At 60.0% G+C, this 22,114-nt stretch overlaps 2 protein-coding genes and 1 long non-coding RNA gene across 4 annotated transcripts; all 3 read right to left on the reverse strand.

Annotated features, from left to right (window-relative positions):
• Window positions 1–3,696: 3,696 nt before the first annotated feature.
• On the reverse strand, window positions 3,697–10,760 carry TNNT1 (troponin T1, slow skeletal type). Its single transcript, XM_084906624.1, has 10 exons — window positions 10,734–10,760; window positions 9,901–9,922; window positions 9,142–9,205; window positions 8,751–8,867; window positions 8,179–8,256; window positions 6,824–6,937; window positions 6,314–6,423; window positions 5,263–5,353; window positions 5,052–5,092; window positions 3,697–3,833 (listed from the first exon to the last, which is right to left on the reverse strand). Exons 4-10 carry the CDS (start codon window positions 8,847–8,849, stop codon window positions 3,788–3,790), a joined length of 579 nt encoding a protein of 192 aa, XP_084762750.1. The 5' UTR covers window positions 8,850–8,867; window positions 9,142–9,205; window positions 9,901–9,922; window positions 10,734–10,760; the 3' UTR covers window positions 3,697–3,787.
• Window positions 10,761–11,944: 1,184 nt separating this feature from the next.
• Window positions 11,945–13,505, reverse strand: LOC311633676. Its single transcript, XR_014796993.1, has 3 exons — window positions 13,441–13,505; window positions 12,076–12,118; window positions 11,945–11,968 (listed from the first exon to the last, which is right to left on the reverse strand). It is a non-coding gene; the product is annotated as an uncharacterized lncRNA (long non-coding RNA).
• A 2,353-nt stretch (window positions 13,506–15,858) lies between these two features.
• Window positions 15,859–21,165, reverse strand: TNNI3 (troponin I3, cardiac type). 2 transcript variants are annotated; one of them, XM_084906613.1, is made up of 8 exons: window positions 20,853–21,007; window positions 19,821–19,901; window positions 19,366–19,407; window positions 18,686–18,817; window positions 18,561–18,605; window positions 17,433–17,522; window positions 16,747–16,923; window positions 15,865–16,014 (listed from the first exon to the last, which is right to left on the reverse strand). In XM_084906613.1, exons 2-8 carry the CDS (start codon window positions 19,875–19,877, stop codon window positions 15,931–15,933), a joined length of 627 nt encoding a protein of 208 aa, XP_084762739.1. In that variant the 5' UTR covers window positions 19,878–19,901; window positions 20,853–21,007; the 3' UTR covers window positions 15,865–15,930. The 2 variants fall into 2 exon arrangements, with proteins under 2 accessions (XP_084762740.1, XP_084762739.1); XM_084906614.1 differs by lacking the exon at window positions 18,561–18,605 and having other exon boundaries at window positions 15,859–16,014; window positions 20,853–21,165.
• Window positions 21,166–22,114: the final 949 nt, after the last annotated feature.

Raw genomic sequence — 22,114 nt, forward strand, 5'->3', positions numbered from 1 at the left:
GGCGCGCGACGTCACCACGCCGGTCCCGGGGGTCGCTGGGAAATGTAGTCCACGGGTCACAGAGACCCGCGGGGAGCGCTGGGAAGCGGAATCTCTATAGCAAGAGGGGGTGGTTAATGGCAACATTCCAGCCTCTCTGTCTGCCCCCAGGCATACTGGGAAATCCGCTAGTCTCTGGAGCCAAATGGAAATCTCATGGGGGGGGGGGGGGAAATGCACCGAGCGACTCTGGGAAATGGAGTTTGTAGGGTGGAGGTGTGGCCCCCCACGGCATGCTGGGAAATGTAGTTGATTACCTCAGGGGCGGGACCTGGTAGGAAGAGGGACTCTGCAGCCCGGAAGTCCGAGAAGATAGATAATTTCTCCTTATCAGCTTTCCTCAGACCATCGAATTGATGTATGATGGGCCGTCTGCTCCCTTTAACAAGAAATAAGCTAAAGCGAGTTTGTCTTCTGCGTGCAGCCCGTGTTCCCAGAGCCCAGAACCAAGCTTGACAGCAATTGAAAATAGTTTTTGAATGAATGAGTAAGGGGATTCCCTAGGTTGTGAAAAACTTCAGGGCATCATGGGAAGTTGAGTCCGCAACCCCTAAATCATTAAAAGCAATGCTGTCCAAGCCTCCCTGGCTGGCCGCTCAAGGCATGCTGGGAAATTCACTGTTTTTTGTACAGAGTTCACAACAATCTGCCAGCAGTCTAGGGGTCTGCTGGGAAATGTGATCCGCATGATCACGCCCCTAAAGGCTCAGTTGGTTTTAAGTCGATTCCCAAACCACCCCAAGAAATCAGGCTCCTTGGCAAGAGAAGTCCCAAGTCCCTGATGATAATAACTCCTGGATCATATGGGAAAAGAACCCGAGAGGAGGAATCCACAATGAGCACCCACAGAACCTATTGGCTCTCGCTTCCCTTAGTCTTACCGTGGGTCATGAAGCATGCTGGGAAATGTAGTTCAGTCCCTACACACCCCTGCAAGCCAATGCTGGGGTTTGTAGTTCAGAGCGAGTGGTCTCATACATAGCACTATGAAGCACACCTAAGTCCCAATTGAGACAGATGCAATCACTCTGAGACGAGAATAAAGACACATAGAAAGGGGCTGAAATCTGGACAGAAGCCAACAGACTACCCACGCTGAAGTCCTTGGGCCTATGCAAAGAAATAAACTACAATTCTCACAAGGCTTTGGGAGGACAGGCCATAGATACAAAAGGGCATACCAGTCTCATTGTCTCTTGGGATATGTAGTCCTCAACCTCATTCTTCTCATGCACCTGCCTTAGGCAGTATGTCATCCAGGTTACTAGATGTGTCTCCACGCCTGTGCATATGGTGACACATTATAATCGTGTGCCTTTTGCAGTTGTGTCTGTCGCTGGGTGGGTGCTGTTCAGGGTGCTTCTGCTTATGGTGCCTAAAAGCTTTGGTGTAAAAGCCATCTGCATTTTTGTGTGACGGTGACCATTTGTGTGTGGGAGACACAACTTGAGGTGTCCACAGAAGGATCTGCAGGGCGCGCTCCCACCGTAAGCTCTCTCTCCGAAATTTTTTTAAAATTATTTTATTGATTTTTTACAGAGAGGAAGGGAGAGAGATAGAGAGCTATTGTAGAAATGTCGATGAAAGAGAAACATCAACCAGCTGCCTCTTGCACACCCCCTACTGGGGATGTGCCCGCAACCAAGGTACATGCGCTTGACCGGAATAGAACCCGGGACCTTTCAGTCCGCAGACCAACGCTCTACCACTGAGCCAAACCGGCTTCGGCTCTCCGCAATTTTTAATTGGCTTTAACTTCTATGTTTAAAATCCTATTCCATCGCCATGGTTAAGGATTCCAGCTGTGGCTTAGGCAGTCCTGAGATGGAACCTGGTCTCGGACCCCTCCCTAGCTCTGGGGCCTGGCCCAGACTCTCCATCCCCGGGGTTGCTGAGACAGCAGGCGTAAAGTATCTGCTAGGTGCAAGACCTTGGCTGTGTGCAGGCGTTTTCAGATTCCACTGGTTAAAGCTCCCTCTGCCCTCAGTCCTGTTCTCTCTCAGTGCTGACCCTGGCGTTAGTTATCCCAGGGCAATGCTTGACCCTGGAGCTGCAGGCCCTCCTCACGGCGAGGAAAATAACTCAGTGGTTTCAAACAATAACAAAGATGTTCCCGCGGGGCTGCTGTGTCTCAGTGCTTGAGCCTCGGCCCATAAACCGGGAGGTCACGGTTCGATTCCTGGTCAGGGCACAGGCACAGGTTGCAGGCTCGATCCCCAGTGTGGGGCATGCAGGAGGCAGCCGATCCAGGATTCTCTCTCATCATGGATGTTTCTCTCTCCCTCTCCCTTCCCCTCTGAAATCAATAAAAATACATTTTAAAAATAAAAGAAAACACTAATCCCATTATCAGGGCTCCACTCTCAGGATCTCATCTACTGATAACCACCTCCCGGGGGCCCCACCTTCAACACCATTCCTTGAGACGGGGCAGGACCTCAACATATGGATTGGGGGGGGGGGACACACAAACCTTTAGTCCATAGCACTTACCGCTTGGACAAACCCAACCCCCTAAAAATGTAGCCTCAGAAATGAAGGAGCTGCCGAAACCGGTTTGGCTCAGTGGTAGAGCGTTGGTCTGCGGACTGAAAGGTCCCAGGTTCAATTCCGGTCAAGGGCATGTACCTGGGTTGCGGGCACATCCCCAGTAGGGGGTGTGCAAGAAGCAGCTGGTTGATGTTTCTCTCTCATCGACGTTTCTAGCTCTCTATCTCTCTCCCTTCCTCTCTGTGAAAAATCAATAAAATATATTTAAAAAAAAAAAAGAAAAAGAAATGAAGGAGCTGGCCTGACGGGGGATCGAACCTGCAACCTTGGTGTGTGGGGACAATGTTCCAGTGAACGGAGACACCCAGCCGGGACCTGGTTTTGCATTCCTGCACTCAGATAGGATGCACATACCGAAAGCATTTGCAAGTGTTCAATGCAATGGTGCTTTGGTGCATTCAAAAGGTTGTGTAAGCCCGGCCTGCAGGGAATGCTGACCTATGGATCAGGAGGTCAGGGTTCCATTCCCGGTCAGGGCACATGTGGGTTGCGGGCTCGATCCACAGTGTGGAGTGTGCAGGAGGCAGCGGATCCATGATTCTCTTTCATCATGGATGCTTCTCTCTCCCTCCCTCTCCCTTCCCCTCTGAATCAATAAACATATTTAAAATAATAATAATACTAACCCCTCACCAGTTTGGCTCAATGGATAGAGCATTGGCCTGTGGACTCAAGGGTCCTGGGTTCGATTCTGGTCAAGGGCATGTACCTTGGCTGCAGGCACATCCCCAGTGGTGGGTGTGCAGGAGGCAGCTGAATTGATGTTTCTCTCTCATCAATGTTTCTTGCTTTTTTTTAATATATACTTTTTTATTGATTTCTTACAGAGAGGAAGGGAGAGAGATAGAGAGTTAGAAAGATCGATGGGAGAGAAACATTGACCAGCTGCCTCCTGCACACCCCCAAGGTACATGCCCTTGACCGGAATCGAACCTGGGACCTTTCAGTCCGCAGGCTGACGCCCTATCCACTGAGCCAAACTGATTTCGGCGACACGTGGATGTTTCTAACTCTCTATCCCTCTCCCTTCCTCTCTGTAAAAAAAAATCAATAAAATACATATTTTTTAAAATAAAATAAAATAATAATAACAATAACAACGACCTCAGCAGGCGCCCGCGGGCGGAGCATTTATTTCAGGGCTCAGACTGACAAGCACTGCCAGGGCTCCGGCGTCTGGGGCGGCCCCGCCCCGTCCTCACTTCCAGCGGCCCCCCAGGCGGCCCTTCGCTGCCCCCTTCCGGCTGCGGGAGAAGGAGGGGCGTCAGGAGGGGGGCTCCTCAGGCCTCAGAGATGGGGCCCCCGGGATGCCCGCCCCCCGCGCCCAGAGGGAGAGGCGGGCAAGCGCGTGGGCAAGTGCATTCTCATCCGGGTCCGCTGGCTGGGGCGGTGGGGGTCACGGCCTGAGACCCCAGTGTCACGGGGGTGGGTGTCTGTGTTGTGATGAGGTGTTGGGGGGGTGGGTGCTGCTGGGGGTCACGTGCCCCGCTCCAGGGCGCTGTCCGGGGCCTGCAGGGTGCTGAGCAGCCGCCGGGGCCTCCACCCACTCCAGGCCGGGAGCGCGGAGCAGGGGGGCAGACAAACGCGTGCCAGCCTCTGCCTGGCGTCCCCTGGGGGCAAGCTCACCCCCCATCCTTGAGGACCGGTGACTTAGAGGGACAGGGCCCTGGCCGGTGTGGCTCAGTGGATAGAGCGTCGGCCTGCGGACTGAAGGGTCCCAGGTTCGATTCCGGTCAAGGGCACATGGCCGGGTTGCAGGCTCGATCCCCAGTGTGGGGCGTGCAGGAGGCAGCCGATCCATGATTCTCTCTCATCATGGATATTTCCATCTCTCTCTCTCTCTCCCCTCTCTGAAATCAATTTAAAAATGAAATAGAGCCCTAACTGGTTTGGCTCAGTGGATAGAACATCGGCCTGCAGACTGAAGGGTCCCAGGTTCGATTCCGGTCAAGGGCCTGTACCTTGGTTGCGGGCACATCCCCAGTAGGGAGTGTGCAGGAGGCAGCTGATCGATGTTTCTAACTCTCTCTCCCTCTCCCTTCCTCTCTGTTAAAAAAAAAAAATCAATAAAATATAATTTTAAAAATAATATAAAAATAAGCCCTAGCCGGTGTGGCTCAGTGCTTAGAGTGTTGGCCTGTGGACTGAAGGGTCGGTTTGATTCCAGCCAAGGGCACATGCCTGGGTTATAGGCTCCATCCCCAGGAGGGGGCGTGCAGGAAGTAGTCCATCAACGATACTCTCTCATCATTGATGTTTCTATCTCGATCCCTCTCTTTTCCTCTCTGAAATCAATAAAAATATATTTTTAAAAAATAAAAACGAAATAGATGGGCGTGGCGATGGCAATGGAGGCCCCAGGAGAGAGACGAGGTCAGAGAGAAGGGACTGGGACGGGGACAAAGCCAGAGGAAGGGGCTGAGGGCAGGGGGAGGCAGGGCCTGGGGCTCAGTCACACTTACAACTTCTGGGCGTGGCTGATGCGGTTGTAGAGCAGGTTGATCTGCGGAGGGAGGAGGGGGGTGATGCTGGGACAGCCAGCTGGGGACAGGCCCCCCCACACCTGCCCGGCCCTGCCCCCACCCAGCCCCGGCCCAGCCCGGCCCAGCCCAGCCCAGCCCAGCCCAGCCCAGCCCGACCCAGCCCAGCCCGGCCCAGGCCAGGTGGCCGCACCTCGTACTTCTGTTGCTTCATCTTCTCCATCAGGTCAAACTTCTCCGACTCCAGCTGGTGGATCCAGTCCGACAGCTCCTGGGCCTTGGCCCTGGCAGGGCAGACGGACGGACGGTCAGGACGGGAGAGGGGGCGGGAGAGAGGGGGGCTGGCCATCCAAGGCTCAGAGAGGGAGAGGGGACTGTCCGAAGCCACACAGCACGACTCTGCACTCTGAGTGTGGTATCCGTTTGCCGTTGCGTTAATATTCGAGGGAGAGATGTTCAATGTGAACGGAAGGAAAGGGTTTGAAAATCTCTGCCCGTGCCCTGGCCAGTGTGGCTCAGTGGATAGAGCATCGGCCTGTGGACTGAAGGGTCCCGGGTTTGACTACGGCCAAGGGCACATGCCTGTGTTTCGGGCTTGATCCCCAACAGAGGGAGGACTTGCAGGAGGCAGCCGATCCATGATTCTCTCTCATCGTCGATGTTTCTCTGTCTCTCTCCCTCTTCCTTCCTCTCTGACATCAATAAAACATATTAAATAAAATCTCTGCCTGCTCTCTCCTGACGCGAAATGGAGACTCACATTCCCCTATCGCCGCCAGGGTCGGCCAACCGCGGCTCGCGAGCCACAGGCGGCTCTTTGGCCCCTGGAGGGTGGCTTTCCCACAAAATACCACGGCCTGGGTGGGTCTGTGTTGAAGAAGTGGCATTAGAGGAAGTTTACGTTTAAACAATTTGTCTCTCAAAAGAAATCTCAGCCGAAACCGGTGTGGCTCAGTGGATGGAGCGTCGGCCTGCAGACGGAAGGGTCCCGGGTTCGATTCCGGTCAGGGGCACGTACGTTGGTTGCGGGCACATCCCCAGTGGGGGGTGTGCAGGAGGCGGCTGATCGATGTTTCTCTCTCATCGATGTTTCTAACTCTAGCCCTTTTCCTTCCTCTTTGTAAAAAATCAATAGAATATATTTTTAAAAATAAAAATAATTTGGCCCAGGTTCGAGGAGGGCTCCCAGCTCCCTGTCTCACACCCAGGCCTCCCCCGTCCCCCCCCCCCCCCCCCCCGCCTACCTGAGCTGCTCCTCGCCCATGTGGTCGATGTTCAGAGGCTTCTTCCGCTCCGACAGGATGCGAAGCTTCATCTCCCGCCCCGTCTGCCGCTTCCCCCGCTTCTGTTCCGCCTGCGCATGGGGGGGGGGGGGGGGGACACCTGGAGCTGGGGGTCCTGGTCCCTCCCTTCCACCCTCAGACCTAGGAGCCCAGCCCCCAGCCCTCCTCCCTCAGACCCAGGAGCCCAGGCCCCAGCCTCCTCCCTCAGACCCAGGAGCCCAGATCCCCAGCCCTCCTCCCTCAGACCCAGGAGCCCAGCCCCCAGCCCTCTTCCCTCAGACCCAGGAGCCCAGCCCCCAGCCCTCTTCCCTCAGACCCAGGAGCCCAGGCCCCCAGCCCTCCTCCTCCCTCAGACCCAGGAGCCCAGGCCCCCAGCCCTCCTCCCTCAGACCCAGGAGCCCAGGCCCCCAGCCCCTCCCTCAGTCGCCTCTTCCCCGGGTACCTGGACCTCAGCCCCGGAGCGGAACACACCTTGACCAGGTAGCCCCCAAAGTGGGCCCCCATGTTGGACAGGACCTTCTTCTTCTTGGCGTCATCCTCTGCCCGCTTCTTGGCCTCCTCCTCCTCCTTCCGCATCTTCTCCTCCTGTGGGAATAGGGGTTCAACCCCGGGGCCTGACCTTCTCCGGTTCCAGGGGCTGCCTGCATCCCTCTGCTCCTGGCCCCTTCCTTCCTCATCTTTAAAAATATATATTTTATTGATTTGTTTACAGAGAGGAAGGGAGAGGAATAGAGAGTCAGAAACATCGATGAGAGAAAAACATGGATCAGCTGCCTCCTGCACACCCCGCACTGGGATGTGCCCACAACCAAGGTACATGCCCTTGACCGGAATCGAATCTGGGACCCTTCAGTCTGCAGACCAACACTCTATCCACTGAGCCACACCGGGTAGGGTTTCCCAACCCTTCTGATTCCCTCCCACCAGCCCGCTCCTGATGGCTCTGAGCCCGCCGGGATCATCAGAGACCATCTCCCCGTCTCCAGATCCTCAGCCACATCTGCAAAGTCCCTTTTCCCGTGGAAGGTCCCAGGAACCAGGATGTGAGCTGCTTGGGGTCACCCTTATTCCGTTCACCACACTACCCTACTCCTGTCCCTCAAAAGTGGTCCAGCCGAAACCGGTTTGGCTCAGTGGTAGAGCATCGGCCTGTGGACTCAAGGGTCCTGGGTTCGATTCCGGTCAAGGGCATGTAGCTTGGTTGTGGGCACATCCCCAGTGGGGGGGTGCAGGAGGCAGCTGATGGATGTTTTTCTCTCATCAATGTTTCTAACTCTCTATTCCTCTCCCTTCCTCTCTGTAAAAAATCAATAAAATACATTTTTAAAAAATAAAAAAGTGGTCCAGGTGGGTGCTTCCTGAATGCCACCACAGATCACACTTCCAAGGCCTGAAGCCACGGACGCATTCTCAAACACGCTCACCAGTTACGGACGGGGGACCACTCCAGTATGCCTGGGACAGAGGGGGTGCAGGGTTATCAGGACTCAGAGCAGGGAAGGCTGGGGCAAGTGGGGATGAGCTGGTCGCTGAGACATCCATGGAAAGATGGGCCAAGCGACAGGAAAAGAAAACACGGGGTCTCTGTGACAGCATGTGCTTGAGCCGCTGGATCCAGCCATGCCTGAAGCAGGCTCTCCCTAGACTTTGGTTTGACAGGAGCCAAGAAAACCTTCTTTCTGCCGCATCCGGCCTGGGTGGGGGTTCCCATTCCTTCCAACGGAAAGGTCCCTGAATGACGCAGTCGGGAAGACCTTTTTTTTGGGGGGGGGACCCCAGAGAATATGATGAATGGAACCTCAGGGCTCCCACCGGGAGGCACCCACCGCCAGCCGGGCCTGCCGCTCCTTCTCCTTCTCGGTTCGGAAGCGCTGCTGTTGCGCTCTCTCCGCCCGGCGCCGCTCCTGGGGGGGGGGGGGGGGCGGGGGACGGAGAAGAATGAGGGGGTGCAGGCACCCCACCCACCCGGGACCCCTCCCCCGGAGGAACGAGGTCAAGACAAAACAAATGAAAAAATAAAAATGCACAAGTTTGGCCGAAACCGGTTTGACTCAGCGGTAGAGCGTTGGTCTGCGGACTGGGGGGTCCTGGGTTCGATTCCGGTCTAGGGCATGTACCTTGGTTGCGGGCACATCCCCGGTAGGGGGTGTGCAAGAGGCAGCTGGTCGATGTTTCTCTCTCATCGACATTTCTAGCTCTCTATCTCTCTCCCTTCCTCTCTTTAAAAAAATCAATAAAAATATATATTTTTTAAAAAATGCACAAGTTTGATGCATTGGACGGGACCTGTTCTCCGTTATCCCCCCAGGACCCCAGGACGGTACTGGGGGGGGTAGTAGGGTAGGGGAGGACTTGGGGAGCCCCCCCCCCCCCCCCCCCGCCCCGCACCAGGACTCACGATGCGGTCCTTCAGCGCAATGAGCTCCTCCTCCTCCTTCTTGCGCTGCTCGAAGTGCACGTCGATGAGCGTCTGCAGCTCCAGCAGGTCCTTCTCCATGCGCTTCCGGTGGATGTCCTGGGGGGGCGGCGGGGGCGCCCCGTTACTCCCGGCAGCGCCCCGAGGCCTCAGGAGGGGAGCCCCCCAGCCCCCAGCCCCCAGCCCCGCAGGAATCCATCAGCGGAGCCGGCAGTTCCGCCCATGGCCAGCAGGTGGCAGAAAAGCGCCGTGTTCGCGCCCTACTTGGCTTTTGGGATTTTTTCCCAATTTCCGTCCAGGTGGCCTAAGGGCTTGCAGGTGCTGGGGGTCGGGAGTGGGTGGGGGGTAGGGGAGTAAGGGGGGGGTTACTTACATCGAAGTCCACACGTTCCCCTTCCGGGATCTTTGGGGGGATCAGCGGAGGCACCACGGGGCGGCTGAGGGGCAGGGAAGGAGAGGAAGACAGTGAGGGCGCGAGGTCCCTGATCCGCCCCGCCACCCGGTCCCAGGCCCAGGGATGCAGGGAAACACACGGCTGACTTCCAGGACTTGCTACAAACAAAGGAATCTCACGTTTATGCTTATTGCATGAAATGCCACAGATCACAGGCTGAATAGATACGAGATATTAGGATTAGCCTGTCCCTGGCCGGTGCTGCTCAGTGGATAGAGCGCCAGCCTGCAGACTGAGGGGTCCCAGGTTTGATTCAGGTCAAGGGCACATGCCTGGGCTCCATCCCCAGTAGAGGGTGTGCAGGAAGCAGCTGATCCATGATTCTCTCTCATCATGGATGTTTCTCTCTCTCTCTCCCTCTCCCTTCCTCTGAAATCTGCAGATTGAGCCCACAACCAGGCATCTGCTTGCTCTTGACTGGAATTGAACCTGGGACCTTTCAGTCTGCAGGCCACGGCTCTATCCACTGAGGCACACCGGTTAAGGTACAAATAGTCAAAAATGTTAAGTTATGTGCAGAGTTTGCATTATATTTGCATTGCAGGGGTGCGGTCAGCCCTCCCTCCTCTCTCTCTCTCTCTCTCTCTCTCTCTCTGCCTACCCCCCACCCTATCTCTGCAGGAGGGTGTGGTTGGGACGCGCACACACACACACACACACACCCCGCTAGGATCTCACCTCGGTCTGGGGCGCTCCTCCTCTGGTGAAAGGATACAAAGAGAGAGTTAGCCAGAGCTCATGAGGGGCCGAAGAGGGGACCCCCAAACCTTGCCCCCCCCCCCCCCGGAGCCCAGTTCCCTCCTCCAGCCGCTCTGGAGAGTCGGAGAGGGCATGAGGTGGGGGGGACACCGGGGAAGGGAAGTCAGGGTGGCCGCCAAGGGAAAGAAGAGGGTCACACGCGTCATATATACATTCAGAACTGGCATGGGGACCCCTCCCACTTCCCTGGGGGCCCAGAGGCCAGACCCCAAACCCCAGACCCCCAACCCGCCCCCTTCGACAAACCCAGAGCTCCTGCCCTCCTCCATCAGGACCTAGCGGTTCAGGCTCCCCCCACACACACCCCGCAGCCCTCTCTTCATTCGGTGTCCCCAGCCCCCAGCCCCTGGGGGGACACAGGCACCCAGACTCGGGGCGCCTGACCCCTCTGCAACCCCAGGCCTCCTCCCCGCCCCCCCCGACCTTCGAATGTATATGGAGGGGGAACATGACAGACGGGGTCGGGGGTGCAGGTGGGGGGCGGGTGCCTCCCCGCAAACACCCAACTCTTCTCCCAGCTCCCCTCCGGGTGGGGAGTGGCCGGAGAGAAGGCTTGGGTGCCGGTCCCTTTAAGAAGGAAGGGAAAGGGTTCACGTCGCTGCGGGGCGACTCCCTTCCTGGCCGGCAGAGGGCGCGCGCCCCCGCGGCTTAAAGGGACCGCGTCTGGGGGGGGCGGGCGGGGCGTGGATGGGGGGGGCTAGGGGGAAGGGAGCCCCGAAATCATCCTCAGGAAGCGAAGCGGCCGCGGTTACCTCGCTCTACCACCGGCTCCGGCTCCTCGGGGGCTGGGGAGGGGGGCGGGGGTGCAGGGAGAAGCCAGGATGGGGTGGGGGGGTGCGGGAAGGGGGGGCGGCCACGAAGGGGCGCGGGGCGCGGGGTGCGGGGTGCGGGGTGCGGGAGGGGAGAGAGGGGAGAGGCTGTTAGAGGAGCTGAAACCCAGGCCCTGGGGAGCCCCCACCCCAGCTGCCACCGGGGGACAGAGGTCCCCCTTCCCCCAGGCCCCCCTCCCTTCCCCTCGCCCCCTCCCCGGCCCGCTTCCGGCTGCAGCTGCTGGGTCCTGGCCCCGGGCCTCACCTTCCTCCTCCTCCTCCGCAGCCTCCTCCTCTGCAAGGGGCGGGGGGCAAAGGGGGAAGCCGTTAGGAGCCCGGGAGCCGGGCAGAGACCCCGGTTGGGGTCACAGGTGGGCGTGGGGGGGGGCAGTGAGCTTTGCCCTCAAACAAGGAGGACCCGGGTTCGATTCCCGGTCGGGGCACATGCCCGGGTTGCGAACTCCATCCCCAGTAGGGGGCGTGCAGGAGGCAGCTGATCCGTGATTTTCTCATCATCGATGCTTCTCTCTCTCTCCACTTTCCCTTCCTCTGTAAAATCAATAAACACATATTTTCAAAAAATAAAAAGAAGCACATTCTTGGGGTGAGGATGAACAAACAAAGGAGCCCAAGCCGGGTTGGCTCAGTGGATAGGGCATCAGCCATCAGCCTGCGGACTGAAGGGTCATGGGCACAGGCCCGGGTTGCAGGCTCCATCCCCAGTCGGGGGCATGCAGGAGGCAGCCGATCTGTGATTCTCTCTCATCATGGATGCTTCTCTCTCCCTTCCTCTCTGAAAGCAATAAAGAAATATTAAAAAGAAAATAAACAAGGAAACACTCCTGCCCAAACCGGTGTGGCTCAGTGGATAGGGCGTCGGCCTGCGGACTGAAAGGTCCCAGGTTCGATTCCCGTCAAGGGCGTGTGCCTTGTTTGCGGGCACATTCCCGGTGGGGGTGTGCAGGAGGCAGCTGATGGATGTTTCTCTCTCATTGATGTTTCTAACTCTCTATCCCTCTCCATTTCTCTCTGTAAAAATCAATAAAGTATATTAAAAAAAACAAAACCACTCAGGACACCAGGAGGGTGGGCTTCTCTGCAATGCCCCTCCCAGGAGACCCGCCTGCCGCCCCCACCTCCAATGCCGGTGCCCTCCCCACTCACCTTCTGGCTGCTCCCTGGGCCGGGGGACCCCCGGGGAAAGAGAGAGAGAGAGTTAGAGGCTGGGAGGAGAAAGAGGGTCCCCACTTCCCCAGACCCCCAGTCCTCTCGCCACATCACTCACTCCTCATATTCCTGCTCCTCCGTGTCCGACATCCTGGTGCGACCTGAGGACCACAGAGAAGGTGTGTGTGTGGGGGGTGTCTGAGGGAGGAGGGCTGGGGGCCTGGGCTCCTGGGTCTGAGGGAGGAGGCTGGGGGCCTGGGCTCCTGGGCCTGAGGGAGGAGGCTGGGGGCCTGGGCTCCTGGGTCTGAGGGAGGAGGGCTGGGGGCCTGAGCTCCTGGGTCTGAGGGAGGAGGGCTGGGGGCCTGGGCTCCTGGGTCTGAGGGAGGAGGCTGGGGACCTGGGCTCCTGGGTCTGAGGGAGGAGGCTGGGGGCCTGGACTCCTGGGTCTGAGGGAGGAGGGGCTGGGGGCCTGGGCTCCTGGGTCTGAGGGAGGAGGGCTGGGGGCCTGGGCTCCTGGGTCTGAGGGAGGAGGGCTGGGGGCCTGGGCTCCTGGGTCTGAGGGAGGAGGCTGGGGGCCTGGGCTCTTGGGTCTGAGGGAGGAGGTCTGGCCCAGCCCCAGCCCCCTGCACCCCCCCCCCCCCCAGCTGTCCTCCTTTGTCTGGTGACAGCAGGGCCTGGAACCCGATCTCAGTGGGATTAGGAGGGCATTTGGGAGGCGGGTGTCCTGAAGACAATAGCCGCCCCACCCCCAGGGCCTATTTCGGGGGGATGCCCTCCAGGAGGACAGAGGACATCTCCTAAAAAGGGTCTGAGTGGTGTGAGTGAGGGGGGGGGGGTTCGGGGAGAGTTAGTCACCCCCGTTCCCCTCCCCCTCCTTGACCACCCCTCCGTCCGGCGGGGTCTCCCCACCTGCCTCCCTTCCCTTCACCCACAGCCCTGGAGAGGAGGGGCGCCCCGAGACCAGGGCTCCCCCAGGCCTCACCCTCACCCCTAAGCAGACCCCCCCAATCTCTGGCATCCCTCCCCCCGGCCCCCGAGGTGCCCAAACCCCAGTGCCCGCAGAGCCTGGCACGCCCAGTTCACAGCTCATGGGGCCCAGCCTGGATTCGGAGACCCCGGGTTCTGATGCCCCAAAACCGGTGCCCAGACTCAGAGCCCCAATTCCCGCTGTCCCTGAGGACGACACGAGGAGGAATTTTGCCCCCCCCCCTGAGCACCCCACCCCCTTGGACCCTCAACTCCCAGAACCCCGGTTCTGACCCTGCCCCCGTCCTCTATTCCTGACATGCAGACTCTGGGACTGCCCCCATGTTCTGGGAGTCCCTGACTCAGACCTCCGGGAGCTTGAGGGTATTTTCTGGGACACCCCAATCCAGGCGCCCCCAGATTCCTTGTGTGTGTGTGTGTGTGTGTGTGTGTGTGTGTCCCCAAATGCTCATCCCCAGGCCCCTCCGCCTCCTCCCTCCCTCCCCTCCTCTCCCACCCGGACCGCGGGGAGCCGTACCTAAAGCGGGGTCCGCAGAGGCAGGAACGTGAGGGGCAGCTGCGGCAGCCCCGTTTATAGGGCGCTCAGCCCCGCCCCCGGGGGAGGGAGGGGGAATTCCTTTCCCCAAACGCTGGGCCTCGCCCCCCCCTTCGCCCCCTCAGCGCCCCTGCAGAGGCCGCCCCGCCCCGCTGGCTCCAGGTCCGCGATCCAGGCCTCCGCTGGCTGCGGGACCCTTCCCCCATCAGCACCTCCTGGGAGCTCAGGGCTGGGCCGGGGACCCTCTGCTCCCCGCCCCCCACCCCGCCCTGGGGCACTGCACTGCACGTGGTGCCACTCTCTGCGTTCTACCCTGGGCTTAGCACACGGAGGCCCTTGGAGAATGCATTTTTATTTATTTTACTTTAAATATATATATATATATATATATATATATATATATATATATATATATATATATATATTGTACTGTTTTTTTACAAAGAGGAAGGGAGAGGGATAGAGAGTTAGAAACATCGATGGGAGAGAATCATCGATCAGCTTCCTCTTGCACACCCCGCACTGAGGATGTGCCCGCCACCGAGGTACATGCCCTTGACCGGAATCGAACCTGGGACCCTCCAGTCCACAGGCCGACGCTCTATCCGCTGAGCCAAACCAGTCAGGGCTTTAAGAAATACTATATTTTTATGGATTTCAGAGAGGAAGAGAAAGAAAGGGAGAGACGGAAGCATCCAGGATGAGAGAGAATCACGGACCGGCTGCCTCCTGCACACCCTCCTAGGGATCAAGCTCGCAACCCGGGCATGTGCCCTTGACCGGAATCGAACCCAGGATCCGTGAGGCCTCAGGCCGAAGCTCTACCCACTGAGCAACACTAGCCAGGGTGAGAATGCCTATGGATGGCGGGTGAGGGGACGGTTCTCCTTTCCCAGGCTCCTGTCCCCGTCCTGTCTCTCTGTCTCTGTCTCGCCTTTGTCTCTGGGCCTCTCCACTGTGTGTCTCCCCATCCGTCTTTGTCTCCCCCTCCCCGCCCCCACCCTTTGTCTGCCCGGATTCCACCCTGGTGACAACAGGCGCTAAAGCCGGGAAGCAGGTGTGCGTGGGGGAGGGGACAGGGAGGGTGTGAGGCCCGTTAGACCTTGTCCCTTCCCCCCCCCCCCATCTGACGGGGGCCTTTTTCGGTATCTCCGTCCCTCCTTCCCTGCCAAGCCACGACCTTGACCTCCGTGGAGCCAGCCCTGGCCAGCGAGCACCTCACCCCTCACCCCTCCCTCCGGGCCTGTGTGTGTCTCGCTGCCTCCAATCCCTGTCTCCCTCTCTGTGCATTTCTCTGCAGCTCTCCTGGGCCCCTCTGCTTTGGGCTCTGTGTCTGCGTCTGTGTTCTTCCCTCGTGTGTCCTTCCGAGCCTCCTTTTGTTTGTCTGTTTGTTCGTTCATTCTCATTTGAGGGTATTTTTCCACTTTGGGTTCCTGAGCCTGTCCTCACTTGGCCTAGGACAGTAGCCGGCAAACTCATGAGTCCGCAGAGCCAGATAACAACAGCACAATGATTGACATTTCTTCGGAGAGCCACATTGTTTAAACGTAAACTTCTTTTAACGCCACTTCTTCAACACAGACTCGCTTGGGGCCGTGGTATTCTGTGGGAGAGCCACCCTCCAGGGGCCCAAGAGCCGCGTGTGGCTCTCGAGCCGCGGTTTGCCGACCGTGGGCTTAGGAGACCCTTCTGAGGAGATGCCCTCTGTCTTCCCGTCTAGGGCATCCAGAGTGGGAGAGAGGAGGAGGAGGAGGAGCAGAGAGAGAAACATCGATGAGAGGGAGGCGCATGGACTGCTTATCTTCTGCATGCACCCCAACTGGGGCTGGGGGTGGAAGCTGCAGCCGGGCTCCTGCCCTTGGCCAGGAATCAAACCCGAGAGCCCGCAGCTGGGAACTGAGCTCTAACCATTGGGATCACCAGCCAGAGGTCTCTGTGTGTCCCTGCGGCTGCATCTGTGAGTGCCTGTTCCTCGTGTGTCTGTCTGTGACCCCGTCTCTCTCTGGCGGTGTCCCTGTCCCTCCCTCTTTGGCTCCTCTGGGTCTTTGTGTCCCTGAAGTTACCCCCCCACCCCCACCCCCGGGGCCTTCATTTCTGCCTCAGCTCCGTCTGTCTCCTGCCTGTGTGTCTCCCTCTCCAGTTTCTGGGTCTTTGTACTGATTCCCACGAATCTGGCTTACCCCTCTCCCTCTCATTCTTGGTGTGTCTCTGTGAGCCTGGGTCTCAGCAGCCCTGTGCCCGCTGCCCAGAGCAGAGGCGCCCAGAACGCCCCCTGCTGGAGACCCAGGTCTGCCCCTGATGTGCCCGTGGCTTCCGGGGCCCGGCCCTCCGGTTAACCCACTCCCACACCCTGGCCCCTGGAGGGCAGACACACACACAGCCTCTCCCGCTCAGACACAAGCTTTATTCCTCAGGCTGTGGGCGGGCCGGGCGGGCCCAGCGGGCGGGGGCTCAGCCCTCAAACTTCTTCTTGCGGCCCTCCATGCCACTCAGCAGGTCGATGTTCTTGCGCCAGTCTCCCACCTCCCGGTTTTCCTGGGGAGACAGGGTCAGAGGTTAGAATGTCTTCCCTCAAATGTCCTCCAACTGCCCTCCAGCCCGAGGGGCCACTCTGACCAAGGGTCTGGTTCTGGAGCACTCCCTGCCCCTCAACATCCCATCCACACTGATCCATGCACTTCCTGTCTCCCTCCTGCACTTCCTGTCTCCCTTCTATACTTCCTGTCTCCCTCCTGCACTTCCTGTCTCCCTCCTGCACTTCCTCTCTCCCTCCTGTACTTCCTGTCTCCCTCCCACACTTCCTGTATCCTTCCTATACTTCCTGTCTCCCTCCTGCACTTCCTGTCTCCCTCCTGCACTTCCTCTCTCCCTCCTGTACTTTCTGTCTCCCTCCCACACTTCCTATATCCTTCCTATACTGCCTGTCTCCCTCCTGCACTACCTATTTTCCTCCTGCACTTCCTGTCTCCCTCTTGCACTTCCTGTCTCCCTCCTGCACTTCCTGTCTCCCTCCTGTACTTCCTGTCTCTCTTCTCTCAAGCACTTCCTATAACCCCTATTCCTATTCTGACTCCATGCTACTTCCCTTGTCCTAATGCACTCCTAGTCTCCCCCTTCTACTTCCTGTCTTCCTGGTGCACTTCCTGTGCCCCTCCTGTACTTCGAGATTTTTCTCCCTCAAATTCCAAAGTCCTCGCCCGGAGGCCAGCCTGGGACTGCTGCTCCCACACCCTGTCCACTAGGCCCCTTTTGGGCCCAGCCACTCACCTTCTCCGTGTCCTCCTTCTTCACCTGCTTGAGGTGTGCGCGCAGGTCCAGGGACTCCTTAGCCCGGGTGCCCAGCAGCGCCTGCATCATGGCATCCGCCGAGATGCGCACCCGCTTCAGGGTGGGCCGCTTGAACTTGCCGCGGAGGTCAAAGATCTTCTGGGTCAGATCTGCGATCTGGGGTGGGGGTGGGGGGAACAAGGGGAATAGAGACCGCTCCCTCCACTTCCGCCTTCCCCCTCTCCTCCCCTGGCCCCTCCCCTCCTTTCCCTGCCCAGGCCCCGCCCAGGCTCCCACTGCCTGGGGTTAAATCCCCTCTCCTCCTCCTGACCTGGAAACCCTCCCTGTTCCGCCTCAGCCTTGTCTCCCTGACAACCAGGGACACATCCCCGCCCAGCTACCCGCCTCTCAGGGCCCCCTGTCCACGCCTCCGCTCCTCCACCAACGCTGGGCGCCCCCATCACACATTTCACCTGTTTTCTGCTGTCCCACCTCCCCCTGCCTGGAGCGGCCTGGCCTGGCTGTCCTGTAGCCAGCCTTCTGCCCGCTCCCTGCTGGAACCAGGGAGCTGACCCGGGTCCCCTGGTGTCCTCCACCACGAGGGGCCAGGCTGGGACCACAGCCCAGGCACAGCGCGGCCTCACACCCGGACCGGACGGGGACCCCCCAGTGCCCGTGCCTCCCACCTCCGTGATGTTCTTGGTGACTTTGGCCTCCACATCGTATCTCTCCTCGTCCACTTTGTCCACGCGGGCGTGGAGCTGCCGGCACAAGTCCTGGGAAAGAGAGGTGGCGGTGTGGGAGGGGAGGCTGGGGACCCGGACCCCTGGGTGTGAGGGAGCAGGACTGGGACCCGGACCCCTGGGTCTGAGGGAGGAGGCTGGGAGCCTGGGTCTGAGGGAGGAGGGCTGGGGACCAGGACCCCTGGGTGTGAGGGAGGAGGCTGGGGGCCTGGGCTCCTGGGTCTGAGGGAGGAGGCTGGGGGCCTGGGCTCCTGGGTCTGAGGGAGGAGGGCTGGGGGCTGGGCTCCTGGGTCTGAGGGAGGAGGAGGCTGGGGGCCTGGGCTCCTGGGTCTGAGGGAGGAGGGGCTGGGGGCCTGGGCTCCTGGGTCTGAGGGAGGAGGGGCTGGGGGCCTGGGCTCCTGGGTGTGAGGGAGGAAGGCTGGGGGCTGGGCTCCTGGGTCTGAGGGAGGAGGGCTGGGGGCCTGGGCTCCTGGGTCTGAGGGAGGAGGGGCTGGGGGCCTGGGCTCCTGGGTCTGAGGGAGGAGGGCTGGGGGCCTGGGCTCCTGGGTGTGAGGGAGGAGGGGCTGGGGGCCTGGGCTCCTGGGTCTGAGGGAGGAGGGGCTGGGGGTCTGGGCTCCTGGGTCTGAGAAAGGAGGGCTGGGGGCCTGGGCTCCTGGGTCTGAGGGAGGAGGCTGGGGGCCTGGGCTCCTGGGTGTGAGGGAGGAGGGGCTGGGGGCCTGGGCTCCTGGGTCTGAGGGAGGAGGGGCTGGGGGCCTGGGCTCCCTGGGTCTGAGGGAGGAGGGCTGGGGCCTGGGCTCCTGGGTCTGAGGGAGGAGGGGTTGGAGGCTGGGATCCTGGGTCTGAGGGAGGAGGAGGCTGGGGGCTTGGGCTCCTGGGTCTGAGGGAGGAGGCTGGAGGCCTGGACTCCTGGGTCTGGGGAAGGAGAGTTGTGAAGCAGGCGAAAGCTGGTCTCTGGAAACTTCGAACAAAGCCGAACTCCAGAGCCAATAACCCTGAGAATCTACAGAAGTAGGAGCAGAGGAACCACCCTCTGGGATTTGAGGCTGTAGGGAGCTTGCGGGCCATACATACGTGTGAACTGGTGAGGGTTAAAGTTGGGAGATTGGGCCCCAGGTCCTGAGCAGAAGGGGAAGGGTAGTGAGTGGCAGAGGAGCCCGGGCCTCGGGCTGGGCGGGGACCCTGCTCGGAGCCTGTACCTGCAGCTCCTCGAAGCTCAGCCCGGCCAGCTCCAGGGGCTGGCACCGCGTGCTCAGGGCGCGCCCCTTCTCCCCGCGCCGCTCCTCCGCCTCGCGCTCCAGCTCCTGCTTCGCGATCTGCAGCATCAGGGTCTAGGGGGTGGGGGTGGGGGGCCAGAGGGAGGCCGGACCTCAACTTACATGGGTGGAGCGAGATGAAGACCCGCTGGAAGGCTGCCTCCGCCCGCCCGGGTCCTCTGATCCCAGCTCTGGACTTGGGTCTTTCTTTCTTTTTGTTCTTTTTTTTTTTTTTTATAATATATATTTTTATTGATTTTTTTTTTTTTTTACAGAGAAGAAGGGAGAAGGACAGAGTTAGAAGCATCGATCAGCTGCCTCCTGCACACCTCCTACTGGGGATGTGCCCGTAACCAAGGTACATGCCCTTGACGGGAATGGAACCCGGTTCCCCTCAATCCGCAGGCCACTGAGCCAAACCGGTTTCGGATGGACTTGGGTCTTTCTGAGTCGCGTCCACTCAAGGTCCATCATCCCCAGGCCCGCTGTTCCAGAGAAGGTCCCCCCGGCTGCAAAGCCACGCCCCCAAACCCAGCTCTCCAAGCCCCACCCACTCACACATTCGAAGCCTCAAGCCCCGCCCCCCAAGGACGCCCAGGCTCCCTCTCCAGGCCGGTTCTCACCTTCAGCTGCAGTTTTCTCGAGGCGGAGATCTTAGACTTTTTCTGCGGGTTTGAGATGGAGAGAGGAAGGAGGAGGGAAGGGGGACCCAAAGACAGGCAGTGGGCGGGGCTTACGAACCCGCCCCCCTCAAGCCCGGCCCAGACTTGAGCCCGCCTCCAATCCCAGCACTCAGAGTACGATAGGCCACACCCCCTCAGCCCAATCCACCAATCTGGGCCTCTGACTCTGGCTAGGCACCGCCCACCACCTCGTAGGCCAACGCGGTTCCCACGAGCAACGAAACTCCGCCCATAAGCAGCGCTCACCAATCCGAGCCCGGTCCGTCCGGAGCTCAGCCCCGCCCCTCACACTTCGTCATCCTCTTGGGCTCCGCCCAAGGCCTGAACCACGCCTCCACTAAGGCCATGGCCCCGCCCCCTTTCCCAGGCCCCGCCCACCGCGCGGTGCGGCTCACCTTGGCGTGTGGCTCGGTGGCGTAGGCCTTGTAGTTGGCGGAGGAGCGGCGTCGCATCGGGGCCGGTGCGGGTTCCCCAGCCTGGGGTCCGGGGGGCGGAGCCGGGTCACCACCCGCACCCTCAGCCCCGCTCCCTGCCCTCCGCTAGGGCTGCAGCCTGCCGCCCCGCCCCGCCCTGAGGTGCAGCCCTGCCCGCTCTCACCGCATTGCCGCTCCTGGGGGGTGGGGTGGGGGGAGAGAAAGCAGGAAAGGGGGTTCATGGTGGGCCTCTGATCTGTCCCGTCCGCCCCCAAAGGGACCCCAGAAAGCCCCTCTGACCGAGAGGCCCTGCCACCAACTTCCCCGTCTCCCGTCCAAGGAGTCTGATTCCCAAATTCTTTTTATTTCATTTTTTAAGAGAGGCCAGGAGGGGCCTCTTTTTTTTTTTCTTCTTCTTCTTCTTTAAATATATTTTATTGGTTTTTCTTTTTTACAAAGAGGAAGGGAGAGGAAGAGAGAGTCAAACATCGATGAGAGAGAAACATCCATCAGCCGAAACCGGTTTGGCTCAGTGGTAGAGCGTCGGTCTGCGGACTGAAAGGTCCCAGGTTCGATTCCGGTCAAGGGCATGTACCTTGGTTGCGGGTACATCCCCGGTAGGGGGTGTGCAAGAGGCAACTGGTCGATGTTTCTCTCTCATCGACGTTTCTAGCTCTCTATCTCTCTCCCTCTCTGTAAAAAATCAATAAAATATATTTAAAAAAAGAAAAAAAAGAAACATCCATCAGCTACCTCCTGCACACCCCCCACTGGGGATGTGCCCGCAACCAAGGTACATGCCCTTGACTGGAATCGAACCTGGGACCTTTCAGTCCGCAAGCTGACGCCCTACCCACTGAACCAAACTGGTTTCGGCTGATTCCCAAAATCTTAACCGCATTCGGTCCCCCAGGAGTCCTGATCTCCCCCCCGCCCTTTCTCAGGCCAGAGGGTCCAGCCTCGCGGGCCTCACCCCTGCAGGAGATCGCCCACCTCCCCCCGCCTCGGGCTCACTCACTCGTCCGCCATGCTGAGACTCAGCTGGGAGATGGAGGGGGCAGAGAAAGGATAAGAGGCTCCTGGGAGTCAGCGAGGGGCGTCCGGAGTGACCTTGAGGGCCCCGGGGACTTCAGTCCCGTCCGGGCTGCTCAGGCCTCACTGAGGACACTGATAAAGGGCGAGGGCAGCGACTAAATATACGGCACCCCTCCCCCTGCCCAGGAAGCGAGATAACGGGGCGCGTGAGGGGTGGGGCGGGCGGTGCTCCAGCTGGATCATCCTGACACAGAGCTGCCTGGGAATCCGGCTTCCAACCCCCTCCTCCCTCAGACCCAGAGCCCAGGCCCCCAGCCTCCTCCCTCAGACCCAGGAGCCCAGCCCCTCCTCCCTCAGACCCAGAGCCCAGCCCCTCCTCCCTCAGACCCAGAGCCCAGGCCCCCAGCCCTCCTCCCTCAGACCCAGGAGCCCAGGCCTCAGCCTCCTCCCTCAGACCCAGGAGCCCAGGCCCCCAGCCCCTCCTCCCTCAGACCCAGGAGCCCAGGCCCCCAGCCCCTCCTCCCTCAGACCCAGGAGCCCAGGCCCCCAGCCCCTCCTCCCTCAGACCCAGGAGCCCAGGCCCCCAGCCCCTCCTCCCTCAGACCCAGGAGCCCAGGCACCCAGCCCTCCTCCCTCAGACCCAGGAGCCCAGGCCCCCAGCCCCTCCTCCCTCAGACCCAGGAGCCCAGCCCCCCAGCCCTCCTCCCTCAGACCCAGGAGCCCAAGCCCCCAGCCCTCCCCCCTCAGACCCAGGGGTCCAGGTCCCCAACCCTCCTCCCTCAGACCCAGGAGCCCAGGCCCTCCTCCCTCAGACCCAGGAGCCCAGGCCCCCATCCCTCCTCCCCCAGACCCAGGAGCCCAGGCCCCCAGCCCTCCTCCCTCAGACCCAGGAGCCCAGCCCCCCAGCACTCCTCTCTCAGACCCAGGAGCCCAGGCCCCCAGCCCTCCTCCCTCAGACCCAGGAGCCCAGCCCCCCAGCCCTCCTCCCTCAGACCCAGGAGCCCAGCCCCCCAGCCCTCCTCCCTCAGACCCAGGAGCCCAGGCCCCCAGCCCCTCCCTAAACTGCTATGTTTATGAGGGCAGGAGTCTTGTCTTTTTAAAAAATATATTTTTATTGATGTCAGGAAGGGAGAGGAAGAGAGATAGAAACATCAATGGTGACAGGGAATCATTGATTGGCTGCCCCCTGCACTCCCCCCACTGGGGACTGAGCCCACAACCCGGGCATGTGCCCTTGACCA

The sequence above is a fragment of the Pipistrellus hanaki genome (genome assembly GCF_964339955.1).
Source record: "Pipistrellus hanaki genome assembly, chromosome: 15".
Classification (NCBI taxonomy): domain Eukaryota; kingdom Metazoa; phylum Chordata; class Mammalia; order Chiroptera; family Vespertilionidae; genus Pipistrellus; species Pipistrellus hanaki.

Excerpts from the sequence above, each read along its gene's own strand:
- TNNT1 (XM_084906624.1), bottom strand. The coding sequence starts at position 8,849 with ATGGAGAAGGACCTGCTGGAGCTGCAGACGCTCATCGACGTGCACTTC. Across the intron at positions 8,257-8,750 it reads TTGCGCTGAAGGACCGCATC|GAGCGGCGCCGGGCGGAGAG; the intron begins GTGAGTCCTGGT and ends CCCCCCCCCCAG. Across the intron at positions 5,354-6,313 it reads ATGGGCGAGGAGCAGCTCAG|GGCCAAGGCCCAGGAGCTGT; the intron begins GTAGGCGGGGGG and ends CTGCCCTGCCAG.
- TNNI3 (XM_084906613.1), bottom strand. The coding sequence starts at position 19,877 with ATGCGACGCCGCTCCTCCGCCAACTACAAGGCCTACGCCACCGAGCCA. Across the intron at positions 19,408-19,820 it reads CCACCGAGCCACACGCCAAG|AAAAAGTCTAAGATCTCCGC; the intron begins GTGAGCCGCACC and ends TCAAACCCGCAG. Across the intron at positions 16,924-17,432 it reads TCACCAAGAACATCACGGAG|ATCGCAGATCTGACCCAGAA; the intron begins GTGGGAGGCACG and ends CCCCCACCCCAG.